Here is a 12,340-nt window from a genome sequence, read left to right on the forward strand (position 1 = left end):
GGACGCGGCACGAGGGCGCGGCCCCTGCCGCGAGCTGCCAGAGCGCCCCCTTGAGGCTCGGAGGGACCGGGAGGAAAACGACAGGCCCCGTTTCCGGAGGTCCGAAATAGTGCGGGGAGAGCACCGACATGGCGAGGTGAGCGGGCCCGTTTTGCGGGACTGCGCGTGGCGGGGTCCCGGGACAGCGCCCGGTCGAGTCCCAAACACACTGGGGCAACACCCAAAAAAAAGCCTGAGGCAACACCCAAACCAGGCCCCGGGCAGGGCCCCAGGACAGCCGCTGCTGGTAACGGACACGGCAGGGGTGGCCGATCGCGGCCTGCTGCAGCCCGCGGGTGCTGTGCACTTGGGTGTGCTTGCGGCCACCCGCTGAGTAACCGGCCCCGTGGTTCCTACAGCGCAGCCTGCGGGGGGTCCAACTAGGCTTTGGCCCAAATCTCTGCTTGTGCCTGATGCGCAGTCTGTCTTTGCTGCACTGAAGGTTCTATGGAAGTACACACAGCCCGTGTTTTCCCAGGCAACATGCAAAGACGTTGTGGTATGACCGCCCGCGGTATGTTTTCCTGGAGTTCTGCGTGGAGGACAGCACAGATGTTCAGGTCATCATCGAGGATCACCGATTGGTGTTCAGGTGGGCTATAGGTCTGGAGCTATGGGGATCTTGGGGGCAGGAGGACCCTGTGTGAGCCAGTGAAGCGTATGGTCAGCTCTGTTCTAAACCAGGTATCTGTATTTTGGCAGTTGCAGAAACGCAGATGGAGTAGAATTCTACAATGAGATCAATTTGTATGCCAGAGTGAACTCCAAGGTGAGACTTCTCCCCAGCAGGCCATTCCCTGACAGCCTGCATCATGCTCAGAATCGAACAGAGCCTGTGCTGTCCTGAGCAGTGCAGCTTAGAGTTGGATTCTGTTCATTTTCTGAGAGCCTGAGTGGGTTGAGCACAAGCCTGGAAAACCTGATCCTGAGTCTGTCACATGCAGCACAGTGCTGGGCTGCAAACAACTCTTCTCCATGGTTCTGTGTACCACAGCCCAAATGTGGCTGAGCTTTGATCCTCTGTGTATCTGCTGTGGATTAGAGAGGAACACAGCAGACAATGAGGGGAAACATCCTCATCTCTTGGCAGGACTCACGAGAGAAGCGCTCTGACCGCTCCATCACGTGCTTTATGAGGAAGTGGAAAGAGAAAGTGGCCTGGCCCCGCATCACCAAGGAAAACATCAAGGTGCAAATGGTGCTGGACAGTAAGGAGAGCCTTTGCGGCTGACAGTACAGTGGCTTTCTGGGTTCCACGTGCCCCCAGGACAGACACCCTGATCCTGATACAGCCACCCCAAAATAGAGCTCTCAGTAAGCATACACAGGAATGCCTCCTGCTCCCTATCAGCTCACTTAAGTGCTTTGAGGAAGATGTGGCATTCCCATCCTCGATGTGGGTAGGGTCAGGACTGGCCCCTGCAGCCACAGGGACATTCTCCTATGCAGGAGTAGTCCATGCTTGCTCTGTGTGAGGTCAGGGCCACACTGCTTCCTTTCTCAGGGGATACTCTCTGCCCACAGCCAGCCTGGCTCTCCGTTGACTTTGACAACTGGCGAGACTGGGAAGGGGACGAGGAGGTGGAGAGGGCCATGGTGGAGGAGTATGCAGAGGTGAGCCTGGTTTTGTGTGCACAGGTTGCTTGGCACGTTGGGGGACAGCCAGCCGTGTCGTTCCCACAGACCTTTGTTCCCTATCCAGCTCCTGCAGAAGGTGACGGACAAAGCCCCTCCTCCGACCATGGATGACCTGGATGTGAGTAGAGCCTCGGAGTTCTATTCCCCAGGCACTCCAGAAGTCCCTGGCACTCTTCTTGCTCCAGCTGCTGCCCCCTGGGTTGCAGTGTGCTGTGGGGATGCACCCAGGGGCTCACGGACAGCACCGAGTGGTTGCCGCTGGCCTCCTCCCACCACACTCCTCATCCCTCCGCAGGACGACCTCTGAAGCACGGCTCCACAAAGCAGCGCACAGCAACGAGCCGGGACACGGGCGAAGAAAGCGGAGCACCGAGGCTTGACGCCGGTTTGCGGAAAGGAGCGGCGGAGCCCAGTGCACGGCGGCGAGAGCTTGCAGGCTCTCCGGGGCCGAGTACGCGCGAGTGAATAAACGCGAAGTGCTGCCGCGATGCGCCACGGCGTGCCGTGAGCTCGGGGATCCGCGGGACGGGAGGGCAGCGCCTTGAGAGGCGGAGCTCCGCCCATCGGCAGCGCGCTCCGAGCCGGATCCGCCGCTCTGCCAGCCCCGCCCGCCAGCCGCAAGTTCCTCCCTCGGCCGTCCGGACGCCGTCGCTCGCCCTCTCTACGCAGCCCGGGCCGCCGCTATGGTGTTCCATTGCCAGCGGGACAGCTGGGCCCGGCAGGTAGCAGCGGGGCTGGCGGCGCCGCGCGGCCCGGTCCAGCCCGGCCCCTCACGGTGCCGCCGCCTCTGCGTTGCAGTTCGCCACGAGGGTGGTGTCGTGCCGGGAGGCCGAGCTGCGGCCCGAGGGCGGCGGGAAGCCGACGCGCGGCTTCCAGGTGGTGCTGGAGGACACGATCCTCTTCCCCGAGGGCGGCGGGCAGGTACGGCCGGGGCCGGGCGAGGAGCGGGGCGGCGCGGCCGGGCCCGGACGACGGCTCTCTGTCTCCGCAGCCCGATGACCGCGGCCTCATCGGCACCGTCCCGGTGCTGCGCGTCACCCGGCGCGGCGCCCAGGCCGTACACTTCGTGGAGACGGCGCTGGAGCCGGGCAGCGCCGTGCTGCTGTCGTTGGACTGGGAGCGCCGCTTCGATCACATGCAACAGCACTCGGGTGCGGGGCCGGGCGGGTGAGGAGGGCGGCGCGCGCTTCGTCCCTTCCCGGTTCGCCCGCCAGTTCCCTCCCGCCCCCCCGGTTGTCCCCACCGTGCTCGTAAGACGGCTTCGCGGGGCTGGAGGCGACGCGCGGTGCGCCGGAGACGCTCGAAGTGCACCGTGGTGCCCCGGGGTTTCCGCAGGGCCACCCGGTGACAGCTGCCCCCCCACCTGCCGCCGGCAGCCTCCCAGCGCCTGGGCCGGGCCCAAACACCGCGGGGAACGTCGGCAGAATAACTGTGCGTTTTGGGGGAGGACCCTTTCCTGCATCCTGAGCTCAAAGCCACTGCTTGCACATCTCTTCCAGGACAGCACCTCATCACTGCCATGGCAGAGCGGATGTTTGGATTCAAAACAACTTCATGGTGAGCTGGAAAAGCAGCCATTAATGTTAGCTTCACCTGGTGTGTGTGCCACCAGGCCAGGAGGGGGTGCACGTTGGTAATGGAAAGCAGCATATGCTGCGATATTTCGCCTAAGCTCAGATGGCCTGGGCTGAAATAAGACAAGCTGTGTAAACTGCTTGCTTTCTCTTGTCCTGTTGCATGGGCGTGATTGCATCTGATGCCCTTTAAATAGCAGGGAGAGAAGCATTTGGTTTCAGTCATATTCCCAGCAGCTCCTCTCAGGTGGCACTTGGTGCTACCTGGAGGGATCTTCCATCTGCTCTTCACAGCAGCGGATGTTCTTCATCTGTGCAGGGAGCTGGGCCGGCAGCAGAGTGTCATTGAGCTGGACACCCCCTCCATGACCACAGAGCAAATGGCAGCGCTGGAGCAGAGCGTGAATGAGAAGATCCGAGAGAGGATACCGGTGACAGTGCGAGAGTTGGCTGCAGATGACTCTGAGGTTGAAACAGTAAGTGATGGGAGTGAAGGAAGCTGGCAATACCCATGGGACCAAAGCACTTGCAGCATGGATATTGGTTTGTCTGCCATTCTCCTGCTCTGCTAGGTGAGAAGCCGTGGCTTACCAGGTGACCACACGGGGCCAGTTCGAGTTGTAGACATTGAAGGCATAGACTCCAACATGTGCTGTGGGACTCATGTCTCCAACCTGAGTGACTTGCAGGTAGGGGGCTGCAGCCACATTACCTCCAGGAGCCCTCAGCACACACATACAGCTCAAGGACAGCAGAAATCCTGGAGGTACAGGGTCTGCTTGAAATTGTCCTGGAGGGAAAATGGGCAGAGGTGACCACCTATGAGGATAAAAGCAAAATACCATTCTCCTTTTCTAACCAGGGTATTTTTCTGTTTAAGGTTATTAAACTTCTTTGCACAGAGAAAGGGAAAAAGAACAAAACCAACTTGGTTTTCCTGGCAGGAAATAGAGTGCTGAAGTCAGTTGAACAAAGTCACCGTACTGAGAAGGCCCTGACCTCACTGCTGAAGTAATACCCTTTTCACTTTGGTTCTTTCATCTTTATTTTTCCTTCTGACAAATGTAGCATAAGTCTCAGGTACTTCTACATGATGTTTTTTATTATATATTACCCACTTGAGAGCAGTGATCCAAATTGTCCTTTTTCTTTCAGAAATGGACCAGGTGAGCATGTAGAGGCCGTGAAGAGATTGCAGAGTTCTGTGAAACTGCTTCAGAAGGTATGAGGTTGGCTGAGGAAAGCAGACTGTCTGCTTCCTGTAGAGCTGACCTGAAATTGAGGCGTCTGTTTTTATCAAAACTGCTTCCAATTCTGCGAGCACAAATCAGTTCACGCTGGCTTAACCATCTGTGGTGCTGCTTCTTCACTTTTCTTTCAGAATAATTTGAACCTGCTAAGAGACATTGCTGTTTTGATAGCCCAGGATTTCAAAAGCAAACCTGTTCAAAGTCCGCTGTTTGTGTTACACAGGTATGGAGGAGTTCAGGAAAAAGGATAAGAACCCATGGTATATGATTTGTGAGAGCTGCATTTCCTTGACACCTATTCAGGCCTGTTTATGACAATTATATTTTTAAAAGTCAAAAATTTCTCAAGGACAGCTACAAACAAGGTGGAAAGAACTGTCTGGGCCTGCTGAAAGGTTGTATAGTTAAAGAAATATGTTAGTAATTCAGTTACTGAATTCCTCTGATGCTATAGCTAAGAAATGATTGTCTGTCTCATGTCTTTTTGCTCACAGTATTTTCAAATAAAACTGAGGAGCCTGATTTCTTAAACACTTAAATAATTCCTAATATACCCACAAGAAATTATAAAAAGGATTTATATGTATAGAAAGAAAATAATCTGCAGCCTGATTGCAAGAGACCAGAACCTCAGGCACAATCATAGGTTGTGCTTGCAGATCTTACCTTTCAACTTCTCTGATGTTAGTGGAAATGTTATTCTTTAGCAAACAAAATGGAAAACTGAGAAAAGCTAAGCTTGGAGAGTCATTGCCTGCAGTTTGTTATTAATGTTTTGGACTCTGGTGTGGATATGTATACTTTTTTTTTTTTCTCTGAAGTGGCTTTTTACCTGTCTATGCAGGAAAGAGGGTGACTCTGAGTTTATGAACATCATTGCTAATGAGATTGGGAAAGAGGTGAGTGGTTGATACAGACTAACCTGCCACCAGTGGTGTTGTCATTCAACTTTGTAGCAAGGCTGGATAGGCTTCCATTTGCACCACAGTCAGAAGATACAAGTCTCTTTCCTTGCAGAAGAGGTTGTGGTTCCCAGCAGCCTCAGGGTGCTGGGGATCCTCAATAGTCAAAAAATGCAGTTGTGAAAATTCAGAGCAGTGCGGAAGAGCTTATCTCCCAAAAACCCATGCAGATCCTCTTTGGACATGCTAACTTTGGACAACCTAACTCCGGTACCTGCTCGGTCTCCCACAATGTACAATTCAGTCTGAAAGCTTCAAAAGCTCCCTCCCCTTTTACTCCAAATTGAGTTTCAGTAATGAGCACAAACTTACTACTTGTTTTAATGTCTTAATGGGAAAAGGAGGGCACTGGCCCTTTGGGAGCATCATCCCTCTCTCCGTCTACAGGAAATCCTGCTGTTCCTGACTGTGGGAGATGAAAAAGAAGCAGGACTCTTTCTTCTATCTGGCCCTGTTGAAGCAGTTGAGAATTTAGGTCCCAGGTACTGTGTTCTATGTTTTCTTTAAAATTAGTGAGACTTCTGCCCAAGCAGCTGAGCAGTGTAATTAGGGCATGGAGCCTTCTATGCTCACTGAGCATGTAAGGGCAAGCTACTTTCCTCTGCAAGTGAGTGGCCTTCAGTATGTCCTGACGTTTCTGCAGGGTGGCAGAGCTGCTGGAAGGCAAAGGAGCTGGGAAGCGAGGCCGCTACCAGGGCAAGGCAACCAAGATGAGTCGTCGAGGAGAAGTGCAAGCTCTGCTCCAGGAATTCATCAGTCAACAGAGAGATGAAGCATAAAGAAAGAATTTTAAAAGTAGGGCTGTCATCCCTGCTTTGTATGATCTCCACTAAGTTCTCTCCCAGAAAATAAAGACAAAAAAAATCTCACGTAAAATCCCATGTAGTTAGGAAGGACTACTACTCCATGTCTCTCCAGCTTGCCTTTTCTGCCAGCAGTCCCCAAGGCTGCTATAACTTCAGCTGCAGAAGCAAAAGGGGCGCTGAAGAGCCATGGTCAAAAAACACCTGATATGGGTCTAGGTATTGTTGTTTTTTTCCCTCCTAGAACCAGCATGGCAGGTTTAGTCCAGATGTTCATAATAAACAGAAAAATAGAGACAGACAAATCTCCATCTTAAAGATGTTTATCATGAGTGTATAGGATAGCAGCAGCCTCACATGGTTTCCTCGCTTGCCTATGTTGCATTGTCACTCAACGAACAGCAGAGCCCTCTGCCAGCTATTGAGCTGTTTGTGAGTAGCAGGATCAGGCTAAGGGACAAGGCTGTGCAGGCCATCAGCTCCTGTTGTGACACTTTACTGCAGGAGGAGGGGAAGCAGCAGTCCTTTTTCCCGACACGCAGGGTGCCCAGAGGTGCTGGCTGCATCCTTGCCCAGCTAGACTGACAACTTGGCCAACACTGTCCTTTCCCAGTCAGTGGAAACCTGGGAGTTACTAATCTAGGTAAGCTTCCTATTGAAGCTTTTCCTGTAAAAAACAAGCTTCGCAGCTGAACTCTATCTTTAGATGTTTACAGCCCACTTTGCTTTGGATGGGATTTTAACATGAGACTCGAATGATTTGCTGTTTGGTCTTTATCACCCTGTGCATGCAGCATTAGACACCATATCTGGGCTGCATGCACCTTGTACGTGCACTGTCTCTGACAGTTGCCAACATGCACTGATTGCTGTCATGAGCTTTAAGCGTGCTTTGTGGGTTTACGTACTGGAGTCACTCCTATCACAGTCAGGTGTTCTGCTAATGGGGCAGGGTACAGGGGGTGTGGGATTGCCAAGCAGCACTGCACCGGCCCCACACACACCTGCTGGGTCTTGAAGCTCTACTTGCTGCCCTCAGTAGTGAGGTGGCACAAATATGTTTTCATTGCTGGCATGTGGTGCATACAGGGTCCCTGAACAAAGAGCACAAAAGCAGCTTTGCCTCCCTGCCCTCTGTGCAGTCACTACTGAACTTCAGTCAGGACACCTCCATGCACCTTCCCAAGGAGAACTCCTGAGTTCTCCTTTACATGCCTGTATGTTCTAGGCAGCAGGAAGACTTGGAGAAGCCTGGTTCTACCTCTCCTTGTGCTTCCAGCCATGTCTTGCAGCAGGCAGGAGCAGGACCTGAGAAGGAATATCCTCAGCACCAACAGCTTGCCTGTCCCTGGGGATGGCACTTCGGCACCATCCCCACACCCACAAGACAGCTGAACTCGCCAATAAAATACATCTTCATCTTTAATAAAATACGCCTTGTTTAGAGACACAGCACTACATGTTCGTGCATGTATACACACACGTACCCAGAGCTGCTCCACGCAGCAGTGAACAGTGGGCAGTGGTTCTCACTGACCAGCGAGCACTGGGCAGGGGCTGAGGAGCCTTGGGGCTGGGGGCTTCCACGAGCTGGTGTTTGTTTCCATCTCCCACCTGTCCCCCTGCAGAGCTGCCTTGCCACAGACTTTGAGCACCCACAACTGACAGTGCCTTGCTCCTGCTGTCTCTGTCCCTTGTGCCACAGGCACCTGTGGCGCATCTGGCACCGTGGGTGCACGCCATGTTGGAGTCAGCCCTTGAAGCTGTAATGGAGAGAAACCAGCACAACCCCCACAATCCCGTGGTTCCTGAGCCAGGCTGGCCACACTGTTACCTGCCCCTAGACACCCTTTTTGTCCTGCGTGGCCAGAAACTGAGAGATGCAGTAGGGGATGAGGCCGACGGTGGCCAGCGGCACAGCTGCACTCTTGCAGAAGGAAAGGACATAGAAGAGCAGCTGCATGTGCGAGGGCGGCTTGAAGGCATCAAAGAGGTGCAGGACCAGCAGTGAGGCGGCAGCACAGCCTAGGCGGAAGGACAGCTGGTGGCCTTGCTTCCCGCGGCAGCTCTCCAGGTACATGTGGGAACTCAGGGCCAGCCCCAGCCCAAAGAGGATGCCCAGGTTGCGAAGAAGGCTGGCGAAAGGCGTGGTGTCGATGTGGACCCACTCAGGACGGGCACACCACCTCTGTGCCTTCTCCAGAGTCCAGAGCAATTCAACACCAAGCACACGCAGTAGCAGGTAGAAGCCCAAGGCGAAGCTGAAGAGGAAGAAGGTGACGCCCAGATACCTGCGGAGGCTGGCATGGTAGATGGAATGGATGTGCTGGAAGGTCTCAGCCACGGCCATGCCTGCCAGGAGAAGAGGTACTAGCAGTCAGAGCAAGATTAAGAGCGGCTCCAGAGTGCGGTGCAGACCTGACAGTCACTGCTGCACCCTTACGCTCTCAAATTCCTCTTCCCATCCCCCTAGCCCACATCCAATGGCACGTGGACAAAGGCTCCTTCTCAACAGCAACAAGTGCAGAGCCACTGTCTGCAGTTCTTGCTTGCTCCTGCTCCTTTCTCGTGCACACAATGGGAGCACAGGGGTGTGCTAAGTTGTTGAAGGGACAGAAACAAAGTGAGCTCACCAGATATGACCCCTGCGATGACCTGATGTGGAAAGTGGGCAGCGATGAAAACACGGGACAGACAGACACAGACCTGAACGGCCCAGAACCCCATCCACAGCATGATCCACAGAATCCTGCAAGGGGTAAAGAGTTCCATCAGTGCCAAAACTGGCACATGCTGCCAACATGGACTTTGAGTGGTGCCAGAGCATTGTAGTGCTGCTGCCTAAACAGGTCTACCTGCATCCCTTTCATCTCGGGGTCAGGGCTTGCATACACTCACCAGTACTTCAGTGTTTTTGATTGCTTCTTGCCCATGGCGATGGAAAGCAGGGCAGTCACCATGACGTAGTACACTCCTGCTGCACCCATGGCATGGCCGGAGGGGCTCCCTGGGTAAGAAGCAGGCCTTAGGTCAGCCCCCTCAGAGCAGACTGTCCCTGCTACCCTCGGGCCCCAGGGGCTCCCACACTGAGCACCCATTCCTAGCCTGCAGGCAGGTGATAACGTGGCACAGGGAGCACAGAATCACGGAACTGCAGGAGGCAGAAGGGACCTCTGGAGCTCTCCCAGTTCAACCCCCCCGACCTCTCCCGGCCCCTCCGAGCAGTTTCCCCAGAGCAGGTTGCACAGGAATGAGTCCCGATGGGTTTGGGTATCTCCAAAGAAGGAGACTCCAGCACGAATCTGGGCAACTGTGCCAGAGTTCCACCACTCTCACATCACAGAAGTTCTTCCTCGCAGTCAGATAGAACTCCCTGTGCCAATGTTCCCTATTCTGGTGCCGGTCACCACCAAATGGATCCTGGCCTCCTTGCGTCAGATACTGATCAGATCCCCTCAATACCTTCTCTTTGCCAAGTGAGCCACAGCAGGGCTCTCAGCATTTCCCCATCACAAGATGATCCAGGTCCCCACCACCTCTGCAGCCCAGCGCAGGCAGAGTTTGTGCTAAATTGCCACATCTGCACACACCAAGGGTAAGAGTCTGCTCTGCACCAGAGCATGGCAGTGGCCCCACAGCTCAGTGATAATGGCTGAGATAACAGCCCTGGCTGTGCCAGCACCACCCCAGCCTAGGATCAGGACTCCTGGTTCCCTGGGCTAAGTGCCAACTGCTTTTGTCAGAGCAGGGGACCCTACCGGGGCCGGTCTCGCAGGTGAGTGGGAACTGCTGGATGGCCGGCGCAGAGGTGTTGCTGTAATAATCAGTTTCATGCACCCACCAGTATGGCCTCTCACCAAACAGGATCCTGAAATGAAAGTAGAAAGGGATCTTTGGTCGTACTGGGCACCAGAATGTGCTGTGGTTCCAGCTCTGGCTGAGAGCTGGAAGGCGTCAAAATATCACCCAGACAGCACCTGTCCCTGTCCCCATCCCCAAACCCTTAAGACAAGGAGCAGGAATGCTCTGGGAGCAAGCTGATGTTCTGAGAAGAGGATATGTCTGCTCTTTCCATGCCTTTTCAGGCTATGGGGAGCCATCTTACTGTGCCAGCATAGGCAGAGGCCACCTGTCCCCATCACATGCTTAGAGTATAAGGCGGTACATCAGGACTGGGCACACATCTGGCTATATTAATCCAGCCATGTTGGTGAACCTGCAGCGAGCTGCAGCACAGCACTACTCACCACTTGAAGACGAGGTTGAGCCAGTCCCCGATCACGGCCACCCAGATAAGCCGGATGCCCACTGGCTCACACAAGTGGAACCAGATAGGGAAAAGAACAAAGAAAGTGTTCCTAAGGTCTGCAGCAAAGGAGATAAAGAGGAACCAATCCTGAGAGCCCTGGAAATGCTCCTGCAGCCAGTGCGTCGCCTGGATGCCTGCATCATGCAGGAGGTTCATGGGGGTTTCCATCCTCCTACGCAGCCTCCTGCCTGGTTCAGGCTGTCCCGTGCTCCACCGCAGTTTTATACCCCACGGGTTCGTGTTTGCTGCCGATAGGTCACTTGCCCCAGCACTGATCTTTGGACCCAAACCACTTTTGCTGAAGGGTGCATCACTGGCGGGTTGTTGCAAACGTGCTTGGAACAACTTGCAAAAAGGGGAAAAACAGGCTGCAGGGCGACATAGGGTATGCCCTGTAGGAGCCTTAACTCTTCACTGCCCCATTACTCGGGGGGGATTCTGCAGCCCCTGCTCTGTCTAGCTCCCCCACAAAAAAAAAAAAAAAAAAAGAAACCTGATCTGCTAGTGAACCCCAGTGTTCACTAGCAGGGGAGAGATTTGAATACCTGCAGAGGGATGGAATAGCATTTATCCTATCCCTGTGTGGATCAGGTTCTGTATAGAGCAGGGGCTGCCCAATACCCTGACCCCCTCTGAAACCTGCACCTGATGAGAAAGCACTGTCATCACAGTCTGACAGGCTGACACAACCAGTGCTCTCTTCAGCAGGAAACTTCCCATGCTGTTTCAGGAGATCCCCAGAGCAAGGCCTGGTGAGGTCTTGGCTGCCAGCAGTGTTTTCCCCAAGATCTGTAGGATTTCAGTACCTGTGCAAAACAGGCAGGGAGAGGATCCTAACTAGCACATCCCCAGGTTAATCCTTCCAGCCCTGCCAGCCCTCAGAAATGCAGATGGAGCTGAAGACATCCCTTGTCACACAGGGTCCCTGCCTGTCATCTTTCCACCCCAGCCATGCAGCTCTGACAGATCTATTTTCCTGTTCCTCTCTGGGAGTTAAGGGTGAGTGGGTAACACAGATCTATCCACAGGATCCTGGAACACTGGGGTCAGTCCAGCAGGACAAATCCAGCTGTCCATCCCTGGCTGCTGCAGGGACACACAGCAGAGCAGCATGAGGCACCTGGCCAGAGCCCCAGGCACACAGCTGTACACACAGCAGGAGCAGACAGCAGAGTGTTAATGATTAGCAGCCAGTGAAAATGTACCACTTATCTCTCACTCCTCTAGAAAGTTCAGGTCAGGAGCCTTGAACTGCTCCATGGTGCAGTTTGACGCAATGCAGAGGCTGTGTCCAGCAGCAGCGGGAGGCACAGGGCAGCGTCCTCCCTCTTCCTGCCCCCTGCCTCAAGCGACCACCATGATGTCTTGCAGCTGCCAGGCCCAGGAAGGACTGTTTTTATTGGCAAACACCAATTTATCTAGGGCAGTGAAAATATTTAGAGATCTACCTTGAGGTGCAGAGCAGCAAGAGGCTGGAGATAGCACGGCAGAGCAGCAGCATCATCAGCACTCTGCAATCAGCTGAGTCTTGGTGTCCTGATGAGCTGGGGCTGCTCTGATGCTCCCAAGGAAGGGAAGTGTGAGCACAGGTAAACCTTGGTGCAGGCTGGCAGGGTCCAGCCCCAGAACATCTGCTCTGTGCTGGCAGGGAAAGCCACGCTTGAGGGAGAGCACAGCATCCTAACTCCCAGCACGCAAAATGGAGCAGAAGTTTGCACAGAAATAGAATTACTCTTGCAAAACCAAATTCCTCAGCAGCTCATTT

The 12,340-nt window shown here is 54.1% G+C and overlaps 2 protein-coding genes across 5 annotated transcripts; one reads left to right on the forward strand and one right to left on the reverse strand.

Moving 5' to 3' along the window:
• Positions 1–30: 30 nt before the first annotated feature.
• LOC122170021 (putative protein PTGES3L) lies at positions 31–6,332 on the forward strand. 4 transcript variants are annotated; one of them, XM_042836604.1, is made up of 17 exons: positions 34–136; positions 482–631; positions 742–808; positions 1,130–1,228; positions 1,564–1,653; positions 1,742–1,795; positions 2,476–2,598; positions 2,669–2,828; positions 3,177–3,234; positions 3,571–3,727; positions 3,824–3,940; positions 4,132–4,262; positions 4,407–4,473; positions 4,633–4,724; positions 5,346–5,400; positions 5,851–5,945; positions 6,107–6,332. In XM_042836604.1, the coding sequence occupies exons 1-17, from the start codon at positions 129–131 to the stop codon at positions 6,240–6,242; spliced, it is 1,659 nt and encodes a 552-aa protein (XP_042692538.1). In that variant the 5' UTR covers positions 34–128; the 3' UTR covers positions 6,243–6,332. The 4 variants fall into 4 exon arrangements, with proteins under 4 accessions (XP_042692536.1, XP_042692537.1, XP_042692538.1 ...); XM_042836601.1 differs by lacking the exons at positions 34–136; positions 482–631; positions 742–808; ... (1 more) ...; positions 1,564–1,653; positions 1,742–1,795 and adding an exon at positions 2,315–2,399; XM_042836602.1 differs by lacking the exons at positions 2,476–2,598; positions 2,669–2,828; positions 3,177–3,234; ... (6 more) ...; positions 5,851–5,945; positions 6,107–6,332 and adding an exon at positions 1,973–2,152 and having other exon boundaries at positions 31–136.
• Positions 6,333–7,670: 1,338 nt separating this feature from the next.
• On the reverse strand, positions 7,671–10,785 carry G6PC1 (glucose-6-phosphatase catalytic subunit 1). The gene is made up of 5 exons (XM_042836606.1): positions 10,514–10,785; positions 10,025–10,134; positions 9,165–9,273; positions 8,900–9,015; positions 7,671–8,618 (listed from the first exon to the last, which is right to left on the reverse strand). Exons 1-5 carry the CDS (start codon positions 10,741–10,743, stop codon positions 8,107–8,109), a joined length of 1,077 nt encoding a protein of 358 aa, XP_042692540.1. The 5' UTR covers positions 10,744–10,785; the 3' UTR covers positions 7,671–8,106.
• Between the last annotated feature and the right edge of the window lie 1,555 nt (positions 10,786–12,340).

This window comes from Centrocercus urophasianus, unplaced genomic scaffold, assembly GCF_019232065.1.
Source record: "Centrocercus urophasianus isolate 14NV4802_14NV808 unplaced genomic scaffold, USGS_Curo_1.0 seq_62, whole genome shotgun sequence".
NCBI classification, from domain to species: Eukaryota; Metazoa; Chordata; class Aves; order Galliformes; family Phasianidae; genus Centrocercus; species Centrocercus urophasianus.